The following is a 23,156-nucleotide window of genomic DNA, read 5'->3' on the forward strand; positions in this document are numbered from 1 at the left end:
TTCTTTCTTTCTTTCTTTCTTTCTTTCTTTCTTTCTTTCTTTCTTTCTTGGGGCTATGTTATCTCTCTGTTTTGCAGATACTCTGCTGCCTTGTGTCACCATTGTTTCTGTGGAATAACATGCCATCATGTTTCTTTCTTTCTTTCTAAAAGATTTTATTCATTTATTTGACAGAGAGAGACAGCGAGAGAGAGAACACAAGCAGGGGGCGTGGGGGAGGGAGAAGCAGGCTCCCCGCCGAGCAGGGAGCCTGATGTGGGGCTCGATCCCAGGACCCTGGGATCATGACCTGAGCCGAAGGCAGATGCTTAACAACTGAGCCACGCAGGCGCCCCTAATTTCTGGTTCTTTCTGCCATTGTCAGGTACCTTTTATTACTTGGTGATGTTTAGTCACTCTGCCTGTTCTCTATCGGAGAGAGGAGTGACAGCAGCTTGGGCGCTTGCCTGTCCTCACTCGATGAGCTCACTCAGTGACAGAAGATGCCCTCAGGACTGAAGGGCAGTCTGGATCCCTTAACTCTCTTGTCTTTTTTCTTCTTCATCCCGAGGACTTGACCTGAGTCTTTCTTAGCGCTGTCTGGCTGTGGCCTAGGACAGGTTTTGAGGTGGGAAGGCAGAAGGTCAGAAGCTGGCTGGCTCCATGGTACTTACTCTTGTTAGTGACCCACCCAAGCTAGGCACTGCCCAGGTATCACAGCAGCCCTTCGAGTTGGTGCTTCTGCTCATCTGGGCAGTGATAGTGACACACGTGGTACAGTTGGAGGACTCTCCTTGAAACTGTGCCTCCTTTGTGGCCCTCATGCTCCCTGGCCCCAGCCTGTCACTGCAGTTGGGGACCCAGGCACCTCTGCTCTGCACTCCAGTCTCTCAGCATCCTTACTCTTCTGTGGCATTTCTACGATTGGATTCCAAGGAGGGATCCGGACAATGTGCTGGTTCTCCACCTTGTCCAGACCTGAGAAAGAAAATAGATTTGTAAGGAAATAATACCATCTTTGCAGAAAATACAAGTAGTTTCCATTTGATTAGATCCTCTGGAATGTGGAGTCTGTGCTTAGAACCTGGAGCATTTGATCCCCAAATGGGTTTAGTCTTAAACAGTCTTTTGGGGAGTAATTATTGTTTTTACATGAAATCTGAAAATAATACAGTAACTCTTTATCCTCTATAGATGTGATGGCGATCTATTGTATGGGACTCTAAAGGAAGTCTGTTTTGAAAACTATGATCAATGGTGAACACTTCATTTATCTGTCATACAGTTCTTGGAGTTTGAGTGTCTTGAAATTAATATGGTGATGTTCCTCATGATGATAAGTAAGAAATGTAGATATATTAAGCACAATTTCTAATGCTGTATATGTGTATATATGTGTGTATAATGGGGATATATCGCTGATGTGAAGTTATTCTCAGCAATTAATTATTGAGTGATTTCTGAAACACTATTTAGGTTTATAATAGGTTGTTACCTTTTGTTTAATATGGAGATATGATTGCTTTTCATCCATGTTACTTTTTCTGGGTTCTGCATTGTATTTAACCCAAATAATTATAATAGTTACATAATTTGTTGCTTTTGCTCAGAGAACAAATTCATGTATCTTTTCATATAACATAACTATAAGCTTCTTGAGAGCAGGAACTGTGACCAGTTTACCAGTGTATCCTCAGCATTTGGCATATGGTAGAGTTGCTAAATATTGGTGGAAGTAGTGAGCATTATAATCCCGTTTTAACAGTGTGCATACTGACTGGCCCAAGAAGATGGATCAAATGGATTGGTGTATCAGTTAGGAATAGTGTTCAGCTGTAATTAACAGGTGGAATCAGCCACTGGCTCTCCAGTTTGGCTGCAATTGCAATCATCTGAGGAGCTTGGACAATTACCAATGCCTGGGTTTCACTCCCAGAGATTCTGATTTAATTGGTCAACGTGCATGCAGAGGAGCAGGACTTGTAATTAGGTGTTTTAGTCTGCTTGGGCTGCTATAACAAGATACCACAGACTGGGTGGTTTAAAGAACAGAAATTTATGTCTCAATTATGGAGGCCGGATGTCTGAGAGCAAGGTGCCAACAAGGTGGGTTTTGTTCTGAGGCCTCTTCTCTTGGCTGGTAGATGACTGCCATCCTTCTGTATGCACAGGGAGAGAGCAAGCTTGTTCTCCGGAGTCTCTTCTTGTAAGGACACTAATTCTATCAGACCAAGGCCCCACCCTCATAAGCTAATTCAACCTTAATTTCTTCCTTATAAGCCCTGGGGTCTCCAAATACAGTCACTCCGGAGGTTAGGGCTTCAGCATATGAATTTGGGGAGGACAAAATTCAGCCCAGAACACCAGATGACTCTGATATGCAGCCTTTATTTTTATGTCACATAAAAGAAGTCTTGAAGTAAGCTTTTTAGGGTTGGTGTTGAGGGGTGGGGGGCCAAAGATTTCAAAGACCCAGGCTTCTTCTAACTCTCTGTCTCACCATCCACAGCTGTGGCCATGTCTTCAAAGTTGGAATGTTGAAATTCCAGCCATGATCTCCATTTTCCTAAAACGCAGGGGAAGGAATCTAATACATCATTGTTGCTCATTAGATAGAACTCAGTCACATGACCACCTCTAGCTGAAGGGAAGGTTGGGAAGTGTATTCTGACATAGCCTACTGTGGCCCGCTAAAAATTGGAGGTCTCTTGATTTGAGAGAGAAGAGGAAATGAATATTGGGTTGGGTAGTCAGCGGTCTCTGCTACATCTGGTTTTAGACTATGAGTTAATCTGTGCCAAAGTAGAGGTTACAAACCCTGGTTTCAAGCCAGTAATCTTCCAATTGCTCCCAGTAAAAGTGGAACATGGATATTGGGAAACATCTGGTAAACTTGGGCAATAAACATTGGGAAGATAAGAGAAATTCTTTTCCTCTCTCTTGTGCTTGCTGCGTCAACAAGAACTGATCTGCTTGAGAGTAAGGTAGGGTCATGGCACTCCATGAATCTGGAAATAAACAGATCAGTGTATGGTCAGAAACAGCACATTTCAGTTCTTATCTCACGGACATTTTGTCAACATTCGACACAGTGGGTCACAGCCTCCTTTCCCAAACATTCTCTGGGATTCTGGTTTCCTCCTAGCTCTCTGCCTTGTGTTCTCTCTTTTGCTGTTTACGATTAGATTTCCCCACATCTTGGTTTGAAGAATACTCCTCCCTGCCTCCCCTTCTCCTCTCTTTTTTTTTTTTTTTAAGATTTTATTTATTTATTTGACAGAGAGAGACGGAACACAAACAGGGGGAGCGGGAGAGGGAGAAGCAGGCTTCCCACTGAGCAGGGAGCCTGATGCGGGGCTTGATCCCAGGACCCTCGGATCATGACCTGAGCCGAAGGCAGACCCTTAACAACTGAGCCACCCAGGTGCCCCTCTTCTCTTCTCTTCTCTTTCTGTGGAATCTCATGCATGCCTTTGGCCTCAGTGGCTCCTTATTTACAGGAGATTTCAACTTGATAGCTGTAGCTCAGACCTCCTCTGGGCTCCAGCCCCATTCATCCAGATGCTAATCAACATCTCTTGGAAGTTGTAAAGGTCTCTCAGGTGCAGAATTCCCCAAATTTAATTCCCTGTTCATCATCAAGTCTTGTCGATTGTGCCCCTGCTGTAATCCTGCAGCTCCACGCTGACCGAGCCTAGTGCCAGAAACACTGATGTGTTTTCTTTTAAAGATTTTATTTATTTATTTGACAGAGAGAGCACAAGCAGGGGGAGCAGCAGGCAGAGGGAGAGGGAGAAGCAGACCCCCCACTGAGCGAGGAGCCCGATGTGGGGCTCAATCCCAGGACCCTGGGATCATGACCTGAGCCCAAGGCAGATGCTTAACCGACTGAGCCACCCAGGTGTCCCTGAAGTGTTTTATTTTAAATACTTTTATTAAGGTATAATTTACATACCATTAAATTCACCATCCAGTTTGAGAACATTTCTATCGCTGAAAAAAAATCCCCTCTAGCTGGTTTGTGGTTTATTCTGCTCCTGTTCTCAGCTGTTCATCTGCTTTTTCTTGCCACAAATTTCCCTTTTCTGAACATTGCGTATAAACGAAATCATAAAATGCATCATCTTTTGCATCTGGCTTCCTTTACTTAGCATAATGCTTTTGAGGTTCGTCCATGGGGTAGCATGTATCAGTTTTTTTATTGCTAAATAGTATTCCATCGTATGCATATATCACATTTTGCTTATCCTTTCACCAGTTTATGGGTATTTTGTCCTCACGAACTCCCTAACCAGGTCACATCTTCTTCTCGTCTCCACGAGACACTTACCACAGCTATAGTTTCACATTTATTTTAGTGAATATTTTGTCTGTTGGAGCCATTCATCTACCCTGCCCTGTATCAGAGCAGGGAACTTGTCTACACCCCAACCCACCAGTGTGTCCTTAGCACTTGGCACAGGATGCCTAGCACATTGTAGGTACTCAGTGAAAAAAAAATTGTTTTTAAAGAAATGAGTCAATGCTTGCAAGTAAAACCTAGTTTTGCAACTAGGTTTTCTTCGAATTTCTTCAGAAAGTTGGACTTATATAGACTCTTTTTTCTTTAACCCTGAGTAAAGGTATCCATATCTGGGGTCCCTGGGTGGCTCAGTCGGTTAAGCGTCTGCCTTGGGCTCAGCTCATGATCTTGGGGTCCTGGGATCGAATCCCGCATCGGTCTCCTTACTCAGTGAGGAGTCCGCTTCTCCCTCTTCCCTGACCCCCTCCCCCACCGCTGTGCTTTCTCGATCTTTCTCAAATAAAATCTTAAAAAAAAAAAGATATCCACATTAAAGAACCTTTGTACAGCCGACCATGTTGAGAATCAGGTGCTAGTCCTTGCCAAATAATATTTCCATGGCACCTTGACAAAAGAACAAATCCAGGCTCTTGTTTTAAGTTCTGTCTTGTTGGCATTGTAGTCAATTAACTAAACTGCTGACACAATGCAATATGAACATCAGCATCAGATCCGATTTACTGTCTGCATTTGGAAAAGCGACGTGTGCTTTTGGAAGCTCTTGTTTTATAACCAGACAGATCTTTCGGAACAGTGATGGTGGAATGGTCTGCAAAGAGAATTGATCAGCTTTCTGCTTTTGTAGACCTGGACGTCAAAGCTCAGAGTGGATAAAGTACCTTGTTACCGAAGTGAGAACCAGTGGTTCTGGAAGTGTGATCATATCAGCAGCATCAGCCTCACCCCTGGAAGGTGTTAGAAAATCAAAGACTCAGGGCGCCTGGCTGGCTCATTCGGTTAAGTGTCTGCCTTTCGCTCAGGTCACGATCCCAGGGTCCTGAGATGGAGCCCCGTGTCCAGCTCCCTGCTCAGCGGGGAATCTGCTTCTCCTTCTCCCTCTGCCTCTCCCCCCCGCTTGTGCAGGCACTCTCTCTCGCTCTCTCTCAAATAAGTAAATAAAATCTTAAAAAAAAGAAAGAAAGAAATTCAAATTCTCATACACCACCCCAAACCTCCGCAATCAGAAACTCTGGAGAGGGCCCAGGGAGTTGTGTTTTAACAAGGTTCCAGGTGATTCTGATGCAACTAAAGCTTGAAAACCAGCGGTCTAGGCTATAGTCAGGCCTCTTACCACCAAGTCACACCTTTCTTCTGTGCTGCATCACCCTAGGGAAAAATAAAAGATCCTTTGATCCAAGGACAGTGGGGTTTAGGGCCTGACTGAGTTGGATATTTGGGGGCAAAGCTGAGCCTGGGAATCTTATGATCTGAATTGCTTCCCCTGGTGGGTCTCCCCAGGCCGGCTTCTCCGCTCTCTTCATCTTGGTGGGAGCCAGGCTGGGAATGCCCACCCTTCTATACCCCAGGGCTTTAGTGAGTATCAGAATCTTTTTCAGCGTGACTTGATGTGTGTGTTTAACCTTACAGTGCAAAGCAGGGACTTGAATCAAGACTCAGCCCAATGTAAGGATCCCCAGGTAAGTTACCTGTGTCTTCAACGGCAAGAGTGAAAATGTGAGCTCTGTGCATTATGACACCTCTTGATATTTTACAATTTACTTATAATAGTATTAGATTCTTCCCTAAAGGCACTGGAAAATCAAGAGTTAATAGTTCAGAAGGTGAGAGGCAATATTCCGAAAGCCTGTATTAATCCTTGTCAGACAGGTCTCAGTTCTTGCTTTTGGAATTAAATCACCCAGTCTTTAAAAGCAGATTGAATCTCATCATAGATCAAATCCAAGCGCAATGCATCAAATCTTGTGTTCAAAGTTAACGTTGACTTATGCCAGTGCTTTTTCAGGTGGTTCCTGAGGCGGCAGCCACTTGGGCTGAGCCGGCTCTTAATCTTTAGGTGGTTCGTTCAACCTGGCCCCTGGGCGCCTCTGCGCAGGTGAGCACCTGCATAATGCTGCTTGATGATCCGATTATGCAGGAGCTTTATGCCAGGTAGTTTTGTAACTTTTCCTTAAATCTTTCTCAAAAATACTTCCAAAGTGACAGAATCAAGAAAACCCACCGCCTGGGTGGTTGTGATTTAGGAGCTGGGCTTGGGCTCGTTCAGACTAAGACAAAATGAGGTCGTCGCACACTTAAATAATAAATACTGCTTGGTTGTATGGGCATGTGGGTGCTCCGGCATTTGTTGTAAGAATGATGGTGGGGGAAACCTTGACCGACAAGCTGAAAACCAGGACAGCGAACAACACTGTGAGGTTTTCTTCTGTCTCCGACTTGGCACTGGCTGTTCTCCTGTAGGGCGTTTTAGGGAAACTTTGAAATTTCACCTTCCTGATTTCCTGACCTCATCTGCAAAGATTCTGATTCTCTAGGTGTGGGTTGGAGTCAGAAATCCACATTTTAATTAATTAATTAATTTTTAAAAAGATTTTATTTATTTATTTGACAGAGAGAGAGAGACAGCAAGAGAGGGAACACAAGCAGAGGGAGTGGGAGAGGGAGAGGCAGGCTTCCCGCGGAGCAGGGAGCCCGATGCGGGGCTGGATCCCAGACCCTGGGATCATGACCTGAGCCGAAGGCAGACACTTAACCGACCGAGCTATCCAGGCGCCCCGGAGAAATCCACATTTTTCAAAAGCTGCTTAACTGAATCAGGAAGAAGGAAGTGGCCGACCCAAACCGTAAGACACGTTCTTTTTAGGAGGCAAGATACTGCAGTATTTTTTTAAACTATACATTATTGATTGTCTGTTAATTTTATTTATGGATTATTTTTTTACTTTAGAGATTTATTTATTTAGAAATATGTGTCAATACTTTTATTTATGGTTTTGCCTCTGTTATGCCCTTCCCATTCTAACCTATTCACCCATATTTTTCTCCTAAATGAATATTAAATTATAATATGACAATTACATTTAAATATTATATTACTAAAACTAATACTATTTTTTAAAAACTGAAGTCTTTAACATACCAGTCATTTTACCATGAACTATAAAGAATGTGACCTATGACATTTCTACTTCTTGATGGTTTTTTGGACAATGTTTTGGAAAATGTTCCATGCACATTTAAAAAGAAGTCCTATTGGGGCACCTGGGTGGCTCAGTTGGTTAAGTGTCTGCCTTCAGCTCAGGTCATGATCCTGGGGTCCCAGGATCGAGCCCCGAATCAGGCTCCCTGCTCAGCTCTCTCCCTCTCTCTCTCAAATAAATAAATAGAATCCTAAAAAAAAATAATAAATCCTATTTTTCACTTGTGTATATAATTATTTGTCAAATTTAAAATAAAACTTATGTTGTCTTGGATCTATGTATTGTTTTCTGCATATCTGTTCAATTCTGGGTGATAGGAGGATTCTACAACCTCCCGATCTGACTGTATTTTATTTTCCTTTTGCATTTCTATCCATTTGCTTTTTGTATTTTCGATCCTCTGTTTTTGCTTCTTTGCAGTGAAAACTATTTTAATCCACAGGAGTATCTTAACGGTTTAGAGCTATGAGCTATATAGCCAGATTGCCTGAGTTAAAATCTAGCCCCATCATTTCCTGTCTGTAAGATCCTGAACAAGTTATTATTTTTTTTTTTGCTTGCATTTTTCCCCTGTAGAAAGAGGTTATGATCATATCTATTTCCTAGGACTGCTGGGAGGTATACATGAGTTAATATGAGCAATAATACACGGCGTGTAGAAAGTGCTCTGTGAAGATTAGCAGTTATTTTGACTAAGGGTTCAGCTTCTCGATCTTTAAGACGTCTGAAGGCTAGCATCATGGTTCTCCTATAGACAGGCCATATCCTCCTAAATTTTTGTGATCGATTGAGATTGGACTTGTTGTATTGCATGGACAAATGTTTGAGAATGACTGAGTTCTTCTGTAATTCTCACGTAATAGAGTATACTTGTCCCCTGGTTGGTGATGAGCCTGAAGACCCTCTGACAACTTAGTACCTTCTGGAGGATGTTGGAATCTCTGCCTCGTGGTGCTTTGGGGGATAAGTGGCAGTGGTGGAAATCTCTGGTCGTAAGTTGAGTAGTAAGTAGCGGAGACTGTTGGAATGGTCATCAAGAAGACGTGACCACCAGTTGACCTGTGAGCTGGAGCTGGGCACTTGGAGGCCTCTCACCCCCTTCCCTGTCCTTGGAATGTGGGTTCTGCTGGCCTTTCCTGCTCCCAGAGCCTGCTCCAAAGACACAGCCTTGAGATGGTGGTGGGATGGTTGAGAACACCTGCACGGTATACATGACCTTTAGGGTTTGGAGGGTGGGCACGTGGATTCATCTTGCTGCTGCCCAAGACAAGCCTCCTGTGTAAGTTCCCTTTGTGTATTAAAGTGCCACCTGCCCACCTGGAGGGATGACCTCTCTTAGGTCCCTCCCTGCCCTCCTTAAGCTGCAGTTCCAGATCACACCCAGGAAACCCCGAATGGATTGGGAATCCACAGAGATGGAACATGGCCATCCCATCTTCACAAGTTGCAAGACTTAAGCGGGTTTCACACGTTAAAGCTTGGCTAGGATTAAGGTGGCCCGCAGACACTGTGCCTTGGAATTTGTAAGGTTTTGGTGCTTCCTCTCCAGGTTATCATGAGAAAACTTCTAGAAGATTTACCTTCTCTCCCAAGCCAGAAACTCTAAGGGTTATGTGTGTGAACCCTTCCCCGTGAGGAGACCACCATGATCAGGTGTTACAGGCCCACCTGGGGATGCATAAATACCTTCTCGCATGTGACTGGTGGCTCCGAGGAGGTAACTTGGTGTGGAGAACTTTAATATGTTGCTCTCTGGAGATGAGAAGGGCTCAATGAAGGTGGTCAACAGATGGTGTTAGGTTTGAAGACTTAAGGTGAATTTAGGAAAATACACCCACAATTTGATATTTCCCCTCCTCTTTCACATACTGAGTTTGCTCTGCTTTGTGGATTTTCCTCATTTTAATTTTTCTGTAAACCATAGATTGGACATTTTAGAAGTGTGATTCTAGCTGTCAGAAATGGTGATATTTCAACTGATAGAAGGGAATTGGGTGTGGGCAGCTGAAATCTGAGGTATCTGTGTGTGTCGTGCTGGAAAGAACCACTCCTTGAGCTCTGTGCCTACACGGGTCGGTTCTCTAGTGAATGGGCCCATGGAGGAGGGGAGGATGCCCAAGGCAGAGAAATCCAGCCTCTGCGAGAGGGTGTCTGTCTCTGCCATTTTGGTGTGCCAGTGGGGTGTGGACTGGAGTTCTGGAAGAGTCAGGCAGTAAATAATCCAACCCAGAAAAGTGTCTTAAGTGGAAGACCAAGGTTGATGTTGTCCTTCGTGGGGACAAGGCCATTGCTCAGACTTCCCCAGCCGGCCGTGTCCAGTGAGTTCCTGCAGCGGGGGCAGTTGCTTCTCAGAAGACAGGCTGCCCGAGGAAGGTGAGACCCATCTCGGTGGGAAGGACCGCCTGTCCACCTGTGGTCAGTGGAGGCTGGGTCCACCTTCCTCTTTAACATGGGGATGGGGGTGGCAGGTCTGGCAGGCAGGGGGTCCCAGGGGGTCCCCGAGGCTTTGGCCCTAGCATCAGGCGTGGTGATGATGGGGCTGAATCTCTGGGGAGACACGGAGAGTCCTGACAGCCTATTGGAAATAACACAGGTATGAAGGGTGTCTGCTCACACGCCACGGAGAGGCGAGAACCTCTTCTTCCTAGGACCTTTACTCTTGTCATTTTAATTTTCACCTTTCAATTCAGATGAAATGATTTAGCTTTTTGTCAGGACCAGCCTATCTAGCAAAGTTCGTCTTCAAAGGAAGATTTTTTTTTCACTGCATTTTTTTTTCTCTAAATTCTCTCGTGGGTTGGTTGCCTGTCCGCATCGAGGAGCTTCTTCCCGATGCCTGCCTCCCATCCTTTCCTGTGACATTTCCGCTCCCGGCTGGAGTTTGGCCCATGGTTGTTGGTGTGCTTCCAGGCCCATTCCTCCCTGCTCCCAGTGTAAAAACGTATGGTTTTCAACTTTCAGACCCTAAAGTGGAACCTTAATGAAACAGACAGCTGGGTGAGAGCAGTGCTGTAGGAAAGGGCCGCTGCTATGCATGTGTGTAAGGGAGTGAGTCAGAGCATGTGCAGGGGAGTGTGAATGTGTGTGCATGTTGGAGTGTGTAAAAGTGGGGTGGGAGCATGTGAGTTCAAGAATGTCGATGTGAGTGCAGAAGTGTGAGCATGAACATGAGTATCTGCATACGTGTGTGCAGGTGCATGTGTGGGAACATGTTAGTGTCAGCGTCAGTGTGAGTCCGTGTGTATGTAGGCTGGAGCGTGTGCGTGTGTTTGTGTGGTGTTTCTAAAGCAGTGGGGTTTGTCTGAAGGATAAGCAGTAGGCAGTGGCTGGCCCTCAGCCCCTGCGAGGATGGGGCCCGCCACGTGCCATGGCTCCCAGCTTTGGAACTGGCCAGTGGTGCCCCCAGGAAACTGACCTGCTAGCAATGAAGATGGCTCTCTAAGTGGGTTTGAGTTTTCCCCTGGTTCTCTCTCTCTAGCACGTTCTTTGCTTTGTTAACACGGCAGATAAAATAGGCTTGCTCTGTATACAGTGAAGTTTACCTGCACGTCAGGTTGCACACTAAAGCTTGAAGACACTAACTAAAAAAAAAAAAAAAAAAAAAAGAGTAGGAATTAGGTTTGTCTTAATCATTTCTCCAGAAGGAAAGACCTGTAAGAATGTTTTAGGGTTTTATCTAGCAATTTCACTTGGGCTTATGAAGTCTCATTTAGAAATATGGTTAACTTTTCCTATTTAGCATGAAAGCTAAATAGGACTTTCAGATATCGCTCTAAGCTCCGAACAGCAGTACCTGACAGAGCCATGACCCTGTGGGAAACCAAATTTAATTTCCTTCCTCCCAGGGGATGTGACCAACCAGGATTGCCCTCCTTAATGCCGTATGGATAGCTTTCACCTTCTGTGACACAAGCTAACTTACCTTTCAGAGGCCCTCCTGAAGGAACACTTTGTTGAGTTGGCTACAGTTTTTAATCTGCTGGTACTCCATCCCCTCTCTCCAAACACGGTAGTTTCTAATTGTCTTTAGAAGGGAGTAAATTATTGATGATCTTCCTTAGTGCACATGATTCAAACCTGCGTATTTGCATTTAAGCTATTTTAGGACGCAGTGGAAGTATTTTTTTTCCCATCTGCGACAGGTTAAAATTACGATGTAAGTTTGAAATACGTATTGTGAAAAATCACTAATGCATCCCCATATCCCGCATAATGGGACATCATTTGGTTATTCTGTCATCCCTATTGGGCAAAAGAACAACATTCAATTCATTTCTTTGCACCAGATTCTGAATAATGTCTTTGCAAATATACAGTGAGTTGTTTAAACAGGATGCATTTGGGAAGCTGCCTCTAGGAGCAAGGAAAGCTGACAGATGAGGAGTTGGTAGAAGCAATAAGGAGAAAGATGTCAAACCCTTCCTCCCTTCCGACCAGTGGCATATGCCTTTTCCTTGAAGCCTATTCAGATCCCCCTCCTTTTCTGCTTCCCCCCAGGAAAGTGGGCATGTTTATCTACGAGGGATGCTGCAGCTTTGGTCTGGGGGGGGTGGAGGGGGAGGACACGAAGTGCTGCTGTTGGAGCCAAGTGTCCTTCCCTACACTTGTGAGGAGTATTACTGTTAGTGCTCTGCCTTGCCAGGAGCGTGTCTGCATGGCTACGGTCACAATGACATTCGATCTAGGTCAAGTTGAAAACAGTTACTCCTAAGGAGAAGGCAGGGTCAGCACTTAAATAATTTGATCATTGGCAGCTCAGAAATTACCCTGCTCTCTTGTCGAAGAAGGAGTTTGGTTTTCGCCACACAGAAAGGAGTCAGGGCACATTCTTTTTTTTTTTTTTAAGAAGTTTTTTGTTTTTTGTTTTAAGTTTATTTGTCAGAGAGAGAGGGAGAGCAAGCACAAGCAGGGGAAGCCACAGGCAGAGGGAGAAGCAGGCTCTCCGCTGAGCAGGGAGCCCGATGCGCGACTCAATCCCAGGACCCTGGGATCAGGACCTGAGCCAAAGGCAGATGCTTAAGCGACTGAGCCACCCAGGTGTCCCCGAGTCAGAGCAAATTTTAAGTAGGACAGGGCTTAGTCAGTGGAGCATGTGACTCTTGATCTCAGGGTTGTGGGTTTGAGCCCCATGTTGGGTGTGGAGATTACTCAAAAATAAAATCTTAAAAAAATTTAAGTAGGACATGAAAATAGAAATAAAGACTTTTTTGTGAATTTGTAAGGCTAACTGCTGTAACACATCTTGATCTTAATGGCCTAATTCAGCAGAACTTTCTTATTCCTATACCAGCCTGATGTGGGTACTCCTTAGCAGGTGATTCTTCCAGGTGGTGATTCGGGGACCCAGGTCCCTTACCTCTTTGCCATAATTGTTGCGGGGTTCCCAAGTTCACCTGCAGGTTGTGTGTGTGTGTGTGTGTGTATGAGAGAGAAAGTGAGTGTGTAAGAGTGGGTGTGTATGTATGTGGGAGGGAGAGAGAGAATGTGTGTATTATGGGTCAAGACTGCATTGCTTTTCCTCACATCCTATTGGCTAAAACTCAAATGGCGACACCCAAACTGTAAGGGAATCTGGGAGAATATATTCTGGCGGTGTCTCCTGGAAGAGGAAGGAAGCTTGTAGGCCAGTGCCCCTCCACCTTGAGCTGCATCAGAATCACCTGGAAGCAGAAAACACAGCTTTCTGGGTTCCTCCCCCAGAGTTTCAGATTCAGCAGGTCTTGAGTGGGGCCCAAGAATTTACATTTCAAAGAAGCTCCCAGGTGATGTTGATACTGCTGGAGTAGGAGCTTTAATTTGGAATAGTCCTGTCTGTGATGCATTTCTGTGTCTTGATTTATCCATGCTAATAATGAAAACCAGAAGTCTATCTTTATTATCCTGGCCTAAGGTATGGGAGGGAAGGAGACAGGTGAGATAGATAAACAATCTTGGCCAGAATGTTAAAAATAATTACGAGTGGAAGATTTCTTAGAGGAATTGGAGTTCTGGAGGACTGGGTCCTGGGGTGTCAGGCACCCTGCTCTGTGGGAGGGGAGCGGGGGTGGGCACCTCTGCTTCTGGGAAGGGAGCTTCCAGCTTGCTGGGTTAGCTCTGTTGGAACAGGAAGGCGGGGAGAATAAAGTTTCTAAGAGAGTCCAGGAGAGGTGACTTGAGAGGTGACTTGGAGAAAGGGCCAGGGGAGGACTGGCATGACAATCAAAGGGGAGTTTATGATTGCTGGTGCAAACCAAGCCTTGCTCTTGGATTGTGAATTTCTTTGGGTCTCAGGATATCTGTAAATTGGGAATGACAATGTGTAACTCTTGGGTTGCTGTGAGAATGAATTAGATCAGAGGGTTGTAAACGTTCTTGGTTCATGGTGCTTCTACTGTGAAGAAACCCCTAAGTTTCATTTATTAAATGGTTAGTTCCAAACAACTTCATACATATTTATGTTTTAGCACCTTGGTATTTGAAAAAATAGTAATAATCATAAGTGGAAAAAAATCTGTTTAAATAATGCAATTACTTATGGATGGGATGTATGCACCTGCGGGCCCTGTGTGGCTTTCAAGCTTTGGAATCATATTGGGCATATCACTGCCTTCTTTTCCTGTTCCACGTTGATGTTTGCTTCTTATCCCCGCACCTGCTGAAAACCCTACTTTGCAGAGATACGGTGTTGTTCAAAGGAATGTAGTGCAATCTAACATTGAAACTGTGAAAACAAACTGAGTTAGTACATGCATGGCGTCTGACCCGTGTTGAGTATTGCCGTATGTCCCTCAAAAACGTAAACTATTTTTTTTTTAAGATTTGATTTATTTGACAGAGAGAGACACAGCGAGAGAAGGAACACAAGCAGGGGGAGTGGGAGAGGGAGAAGCAGGCTTCCCGCGGAGCAGGGAGCCCGCTGCGGGGCTCGATCCCAGAACCCTGGGATCATGACCTGAGCCGAAGGCAGACGCCTAATGACTGAGCCACCCAGGCGCCACCAAACGTGAACTATTTTTGCAGTGCCTCTGTGAGTTCGCAGTAGTGACCCAGGAGCTTTGGTGCCTGGCTTGGAAACTGGAATTTGGTGGGGTTCTCCCCGCCCCACCCCGGCTTCATTAATCCATTGAACAAAAGTTCACTGAGTATCAGTGAAGTGTCGGCACTGTGCTGGGCACTGGGAGGAGAACATACTTCTGCCTCCCGAGGGTGTAGAGTCTAGTGGGGAAACTAGATGTGGAATTAGAGGCTCCTGTGAGTATAGACTCCCATCGGGGCCGGGCTGGGCCGGGAAGGACAATTACAAGGTGCTATGAGAGCTTGTGGGAGGAATAGTTGAGTATCAGGAAGTTTCTCAAGTTGGTGGTCCTTGAGTTGTTCCCAAAGGCTGAGAAGTTAACATGGCAAGAAGGCAAAGAAGCCATAGTCTAGGTGGCAGGAATAGCATTCTGGGCAGGTGTTTTTCGAACTGTGCTGAAGGACCTCCGCCCCCTCCCCTCAGTTCCATTGTGGTTGATCCATGACTAGTGTGTAGCTTGTATGTGCCATGTGTGTTTAATGAGACCGATCCTCTGATCACGCAGTCGGGTGTTGAAGCAAAGCCAAAATTGCAAAGCTGTTGTAGACTGGGAACAGTCTGTGGGCCACACTTGGAGTAACTGTTCCAGACAGGGAGGAACAGCATGAGCCAAGGTCCTGTGGTGTGGGAGACGACTTGGGGACTCTGAGGGTGGAGAGGAGAGGCTGGTGTGAGTGGAACAGAAAACGAGAAGGCGGAAAAGTCAGCAGGGGCTGTAGTGAGCCTCTGGGCTGCAGGAAGAACTTGAGTCTCAGATGAAGACCTTTTCTTCCTGGTGCAGAAGGGGAGTTTGTTGGGGTGACTTCCTAGGCGATAGGTTGAGCGTGTAAACAGGCCAGATGTGTGGCTACAAAGACCTGTTTGAGTGTTTTAGGCAACTTGCAGCCCCTCTGCTTTTACCTTGCAACGGCATTGTGGCCTCCCAGAGTAGAGTGAGTTCTCGAAGGGCCTGCTGGAGTGTGCCAGGTGGCTGTGTGAGCACGCCCAGTTCCCTGACCGGTGACCCCTGGAGCTCGGGCTCCTTAGAGTTACCCGTGCCACCGGCAGAAAGCTCAGGGCCCAGCTTGCTGTTCCCTGCGTGTAAAACGGCCTCTCTTAGAGGCTTAGAAGGTCCAGCTGTTCCTGTGAAGTCCTACGGAGTGTGTCACCCGAGGCTGTCACCCAATACATCTGCTTGCCTTTTTTGGGGGGGGCGGGGGGAAGGGGGTCATTTGGAGGCTTACTGTGACCTCCATGGGCACCAGGCGAGGTAATGGGCCTTACACCAAATCCGGAATGGACGTAGCCTGTGCCTAGCCTGGTGGCCCCTTATAAGCACCATTCTGGCTTAAGAGCCCAGGACTCTCCCCTTACTCACGGGCTGACTTCTGTGGGGCGCCCGGGAGGGAGGTGGGGTTTCCACCTCCCTGAATTGAGAGCCTTGGTGTTGATTTAAGCATGACTTTCCCCCTCTGCTGGAGGAGGAGGAATGATGCACTGTGTTTCTCTGCACAGGTACTTTGTGCTGGATTTTGAGGCTGGCATCCTGCAGTATTTTGTGAATGAGCAAAGCAAACACCAGAAGCCTCGGGGAGCCCTGCCTCTGTCTGGAGCCATAGTGTCCCTGAGCGATGAAGTTCCCCACATGCTGGTGGTGTACTCCGCTAACGGAGAGATGTATAAGCTGAGAGGTATGTTCTTCTAACTCTTCAGATGCAGCTCAGGGGCTGCACTCCCAGTTACCATGGCGGCGGCTCTCCTGGGTGTTTTTTTTTTTTTTTTTTTTTAATCACCTTTAACAATTTGCTGCGTTTGACGACTCCGTGGTGACAGACAGACAGACACTGCCTCTCTTAAACCTGGGGCAGGGAGATGGAGCTGGCATTGGGAATTGCTTGTCCTGAATAACTGAGGAATTAAGGACAGATGAAAGGGGAGTGACAGTAAAGCCAGCCCAGCTTTCAGATTTCAGATTTTTCATATCAGCTCAGTGTATATTTTCTTGGACTTTACAGTATGAATCTTCATTACAATCCCCTGCGCGGCTAGGCTGTGAGGACAAAACAAACATTTCAAGGGTCAGCGCGCCTCTCCTCTGCCGCCCCCCCGCCCCCGAGTTTCTCTAGAACCGTCTCTTAGTAAAGGCCCCCTTCACTTATATTGTTTTTTTTTTTTTAAAGATTTTATTTATTTATTTGAGAGAGAGAATGAGATAGAGCATGAGAGGGGGGAGGGTCAGAGGGAGAAGCAGACTCCCTGCCGAGCAGGGAGCCCGATGCGGGACTCGATCCCGGAACTCCAGGATCATGACCGGAGCCGAAGGCAGTCGCTTAACCAACTGAGCCACCCAGGCGCCCAGCCCCCTTCACTTATATTGTATTTATTCTGGTGTAGTATTAGGGCCTGGTAAGGAAGCCATCTGTTTGGTGTGGAGTTAATTTTTTTGTCTTGCTTTTTTCCCCTTCTCTTTGCTTCTTGAGAACTGAGGCCTGCTCAGCATCCTCCTGGAGGATAAATCCCCAGGAAGCCCCACACTGAGCCATGGCTATAGGTCCCGCCACCTCCAAGGCACGTCCATCGTACAGGTCTTTAGCAATGCCAGCCCCGACTGTAGCAGTATAATTGGATTGCTAGATCATTCTTCCATCGTCCCATTACAGTTGCATTGCCAGAAAAATTTTCAGTTTTCTTCAATGAAATAACAAAAACAACAATCCGGATGCCCATGTTGGTGTGTGTGCATGCATGTACGCGCACACACACACACCGAGTCAGTGTTATTAAGGTCTGAGGAAGGGTAGGACTTGCCTGTATTGAGTGTTGGGGGTTGGTTGAGGATTCTGCCTTCCTCCATTTTTCTTTGCCCAAGGAAGGGCTCAGTACAAAGAAAAGGCCCCTTGTGTCTCTCCTGGACCCCAAAGAACTGACAGTGAGAGATCAGCCTCTGCAAAGCCAGACCGAGGGCCCAGCCTCCTTGCCTCTGAGTCCAATTTTTTTTTTTTAAAGATTTATTTATTTATTTGAGAGATCGAGAATGAGAGAGAGGACATGAGAGGGGGAAGGGTCAGAGGGAGAAGCAGGCTCCTCGCTGAGCAGGGAGCCCAATGCGGGACTTGATCCCGGGACTCCAGGATCATGACCTGAGCGGAAGGCAGTTGCTTAACCAACTGAGCCACCCAGGCGCCCCCCTCTGAGTCCAATTTTCATCATTCCACCTACAAGCTTTCCTGCCAAGAGATGGAATAAGCTAATGTTTCTTTACTATCGATATACAAGTCATATTTCACAATCTATAAAACAACCCAGAAACCTATGAAATAAAAATGCCTATCATTGAAAAAAGTTTTTCAGTTTTTGGAAACGTGGGAATATTCATGTTCTCTTTGGAGATTCATGCGGTGTGTGTTCCAGCTGGCTAGATTTATATGGTCCTTGCTTTCGTTTTGTTGTTTATTGCTTAACAAATTGTTCAGGCAGAAACAAAAAAGCAGGTGAAAAACTTAATGGCACTCCCCGCCCCCCGCGCCCCCCCACCTGTGGTTTATAAAATGACACAAACCCACACAAATGAAAAAACCCGACTAATATGACAATTGAGCCATCTCATTTTTGCCTTTTAAGAGTCAGGGGTTGGTTTGTTTTTTTTTAAGGGTAGCTTTAAAACTAATACAAAAGTTTTATTATCTGCGTGACATTATCGCAAGGGCTAAATTTAGCGTAAAGTTAGGAACTGCAGAAAAGGCGGGATAAATTCTGCAGATATATGGCTGGTCCTTGGCTCATCCCAAGAGGATCTGGGTGTTGGTTTTCTCACTGCACATCTCACCTACATGTAGAATTGAATGAGTCTTGATGTCAGTAGATGCACGGCTTCTGAGAATGTTTTTGGTGCAGAGCCTTTGAATGGGACCGCCATAACCTGGCAGTTCTTCACTTTTCCTAGGGAAAAAGCCTCTCGTTTCTGCAGAATCCTTTGGAAGTCAAAGTCACCTGATCTTACGCTGGTCTGCCACTCCAGATTTGTTCACCCGAAAGTTCAAGCTGAAGTTGAGTTGTATTGACAGACAACACTGAAGCCCATTTTTGTAAACAATTATAACTTCCAGGGGAATCTTTGTTTCCTGCCTAGTCAATATTCATGCAGTTAAAGTTATAGTAAACTATTTATGCAGTTAGTTATGCAGTGAAATTGATGACTTAGATTTTATTAAAACCTGTTATATATCCATGATAGTTTAAGAAAATAATGTGATGTATTTGAGAGATGGGAGTGTAGATGGAAGATAATGACCATACAGTTGGCTTGTATTTTAATGTCTCTTTGGAGGAAATTTGAAGACCTCTAAAGCAGCATTTGGAATATTGTTCTGTCCAATCATAACATGAATCATTGAGGACACATATTAAAATAATTCAATTGAATGTTTATTTTGTAGATGCTAGTAAGTCCACAGTACAATTCTGGAAATGCCCAAAGGCCCTGAAAAACTATACTTTGAGCCTCTTATTTGCCACACATGTAGAGGTGCTTAAAAATAATCATGTTTTACCTTCCCTGCTTTTTATTTTTATTTTATTTTTTTAAGGGTTTATTTATTTATGAGAGAGAGTTGGGGAGAGGGGGTAGAGGGAGATGGAAAGGGAGAGAGAATCTCCAGCAGCCTCCCTGCTGAGTGCAGGGCCCCACGTGGGGCTCGATTTCAGGGTCCTGCACTACTCGGGAGCCCCCCTGCTGCCTTTTTTTTTTTTTTTTAAAGATTATTTATTTATTTATTTGAGAGAGAATGAGAGACAGAGAGCATGAGAGGGAGGAGGGTCAGAGGGAGAAGCAGACTCCCCGCCGAGCAGGGAGCCCGATGCGGGACTCGATCCCGGGACTCCAGGATCATGACCTGAGCCGAAGGCAGTCGCTTAATCAACTGAACCACCCAGGCACCCCCCCTGCTGCCTTTTTAAAGAAGTAGAAATGATGGGGCTCCTGAGTGGCTCAGTAGGTTAAGCAGCTGCCTTTGGCTCAGGTCATGGTCTCCGGGTCCTGGGTCCTGCTCAGCGGGAAGCCTGCTTGTCCCTCTCCCTCTGTTTCCTGGCTTGTGTTCTCACTCTTTCTCTGTCCAATAAATAAATAAAATCGTTAAAAAAAAAAAAAGTAGAAATGACTTTTTTCAGAGGAGGTTAAAAAAAGGGCAAAAATTGTTCTTATAACAGACATTTCAGAGTATGTTTTTAATGTGGTTTAAGAGGGAATTTTCTGTTGAGATTTAGTGTAATTTGTGTATATGTGTGTGTGTGTGTGTGTGTGTGTGTGTGTGAGAACACAGGCTGCTTGAGAATATTGTGATCTGCCTTTGTTTTCCCCTTTGTTCTCTCTCTCCCTCACTCCCTGGGCCCCCCACCCCCATAAGTGGGTGTAGAAATAGGTTAAATATGTTTTGAAACCATCTCTGCAAGCGTTTCTTTCTCTATTTTAGCTGCCGATGCAAAGGAGAAACAGTTTTGGGTGACTCAGCTTCGAGCTTGTGCCAAATATCACATGGAAACGAGTTCTAAGGTAAGTAACCATGGGGAAGCAAGGAGACACTGGAGTAATTTGGAGAGCTACCCTTCAGCCCAATTATCTGTTTCTTTGGGGAGGCTGTTTCTCCTGTCATTTTTGAAGTTACCCACTGTATTGGAATTCATATTGCCCTGCTGCATTGAAATCTAAAACCAAGAGGAAAGTAGGAGGATTAGCTTGTAGGTAGAATGAAGAGGCCTGCAGACACCTCATTGGAACTGATTCTGGGAAGACCCTTCTATGGCTTCACGTGTTGTCAATTTAGGCTGCTGTTAATGTCTGTTGAGAAACTTGAGTGGATGATTTCACTGTGGAGGCAGAGGGAATTTGATTTACTGTTCACGAGAGACTAGTTGTCGTCAGTGGTCCTTAAATAAAACATAGACCCCAAATTGATGAAATATCCTGCAGGGAACTTCAGCATTCCAAGTATAGAAATGTTCTCAGGTAATTTGGCATCTAAGTTATGAATTCTTTTTTCCTCAGGATTCGGTAGGAGGTCTTAGATCAGATACGTGGGAGATAGGAGGTAGGCATTTTCATGGATTATTCGGAGGATTTCCTAGCATTAGAATACGGGAAATAATTGCAAAGTAAATTTATTCATGGCAATAAATATTTGTTGAAATCAGTGCTCAAAGGACTACCCCTTTTATATCATTAATTCTAATTTAAGTACGGTACCCGATTGGAGTGTTTTTCCACATTCTATGCATCCAGTAGAAAGACCCACATATGAAACTTCTGGGGGCGCCTGGGTGGTTCAGTCAGTTAAGTGTCTGCCTTCGGCTCAGGTCATGATCCCGGGGTCCTGGGATCAAGGCCACATTGGGCTCCCTGCTCAGTGGGGAGTCTGCTTCTCCGTCTCCCTCTGCCTGCTACTCTATCTACTTGTGCTCTCTCTCTGTCTGTCAAATAAATAAATAAAATCTTTAAAAAAGAAAAAGAAAGAAAGAAAAAAAAGAAACTTCTGATGATTTTAATCCTATAGCCAGTCAGCTGTCTTGCTCAAGGCCATGGGAAATGCCTTGCTTAGGTATACCTCCCTGTTCTGCCTCCAAGTACGATCTGAACTGATTTCTTCATAATGATCTTGTTCACTGTTAATTTTTTTTTTCTTTTATGAGACCTCTTTTCCTTGACTTGCTTACTACTGTTTTGCTCTCACCCCTTTTGACTTCCCCACGCAGAATCTGGGTTTACCATAGGTAGGGCCCTACTTCTAAAGCTTTTTTCTCTTTGCCTTGCTTTGTTTTCTAGGAATTATGGTAGGAGTCCTGGACATTTCATCAGTATTTTATAAACTCCTAGGCAGGGCAGTTAAAATTTTTCTTTTTATATGTATCTTTTTACTTTTTTATAAAACAGAAGGGCCTAAAATAAAAAGGACAGATCTCCCAACATGGTAATGTATGCTCATTAGAGATAATTGCACTTGACAGTTCTTGTACATCATTCAAGTAGATTTAGGCATGTGTTAGGATGTATGTATATGTGTGTTTGTGTTTTTTACACGGATGGGATCTTTTCATGCATACAGTCCCTTCCCCCCTTTTTAAAAGGTACTTTGGAAGTCTTATTAGATATATGGGATCTAATAATGGATGTCTGCTTTATTTAAGTCCTCTACTGACAGACATTTAGGTTGTTAGACATAATGCTATAGTGAACATCTTTGTATATATATCTTTTTGTCCCTCTAGGTGTACATAGAAAGTTATATCACTGGACTTGTAGGTCACAGACTCTGTGTCTGCTATATTTTCCTAGACATTGCTAAATTGTCTTCTAAAAAAAATTCTCCTAATTTGTTCTGCTACCAATTTTGTGTGTAAAGATGCATTTCCCCCTCTAACTGTGGCTCTTCTAATGTTTAGCTTTTGATAGTCTCGTGGATAAAAAATTAATCCCCCGTGATTTTCATTTTCACTTCTAAAGTCATGACAGGGGTTGAGTATGTTTTCAAATGTTGATCATCACATGTATTTCTTTGATGTGATCTGCCAATTTTTATCCTTCATCCTTTTATCCTTTTTCTATCGAGTTCTTTTTTTCTCCTTGATTTGCACTTAGCTATGTGTGAATTGAGCATATTTGTCCTTTGCCTGTTATTTGTATTATAGATGTTTTCTCCTGGTAGGTCACCTGTATTTTGACTTGGGGTACATTTTTTGCTATGTAGGATATTTAATTTTTGCTGTCAAATTTATGAATATTTTCATTTTTGGCTTTTGGTATTACATCATGCCTAACAAAGGCTTCTTTGTTCTAAAATAATGAGATTTCCAGTGTTTTCCTCCAGTGAATTTATAGTTTAATTATTGTGTTTCAATCATTGGTTCATCTGGAATTTATTTTGGATGTAAGAATTGAGGTCAGGAAACCAACTTGAAGTGCACTGATGTTTTAATGAATCACTGGAGACTGGGAAAGGTAAGGACCTCTTCATGGTAGTAAGAAATAGGAAGAGAATTTAAAGATTCTCTGAAGGAGAATCTGATTTACTGATGTGTTCTCTGGGTAGTTTTGAGAATACAGATTAACCTGTTAATGCAGAACCCAAATAAATAATAATTTAGGTGGCAGGGCCTGTAGGATTTCCTATTTGAGACTGCAAGTGGAATTGCTGACCATCCCTCATTTATAGCGTAGCTACTGTGATCCCCTAGGGAATAATGATTTTTACATTGTGAACAGACCCGGTTGTTCAGCAGAGGCGTTATGAAGTCCAAGGCCGCTTAGGCAAAAGCTAGTAGTGAAAATGAAGTTGGGCTTAACATGACTCTGATCCCAATGTCCAGTTAACTGTAGGGTGGCTATTTACTTTGCATCATGGCTATTAAGAATATATGTGGAGCCTTCTCTTTACTCTGTTCTTCTCCTTCACGCTCAGCAGGTCAGATCCCTCTCCTGTAGATTCTAGAGAATATTCTCTCTGTGATTGCTTGGAAGTTTGTCTTTTTGAAAACTTTTTATTTAAAATCAAGTGTTCCCTGGAGCAAGTATGAGGCAGATGGGATGGTGCTATCATTCTAACTCCCCTTAGTGAGAACTGCAGGATAAGCATATTCATCGAGCCCGCAGAGGGCT

General features: G+C 44.6%; 1 protein-coding gene across 1 annotated transcript in view; it reads left to right on the plus strand.

Annotated features, from left to right (window-relative positions):
- The window catches only part of OSBPL10 (oxysterol binding protein like 10), a 315,494-nt gene that overhangs the window by 98,782 nt on the left and 193,556 nt on the right, over positions 1–23,156 (plus strand). The window contains exons 2-3 of the mRNA XM_034993257.1: positions 16,028–16,203; positions 19,981–20,060. Coding sequence (XP_034849148.1) covers positions 16,028–16,203; positions 19,981–20,060 — 256 coding nt within the window. The remainder of the gene's footprint in view (positions 1–16,027; positions 16,204–19,980; positions 20,061–23,156) is intronic.

This window comes from Mirounga leonina, unplaced genomic scaffold, assembly GCF_011800145.1.
Source record: "Mirounga leonina isolate KUSES-001 unplaced genomic scaffold, KU_Mleo_1.0 Mir_115, whole genome shotgun sequence".
Classification (NCBI taxonomy): domain Eukaryota; kingdom Metazoa; phylum Chordata; class Mammalia; order Carnivora; family Phocidae; genus Mirounga; species Mirounga leonina.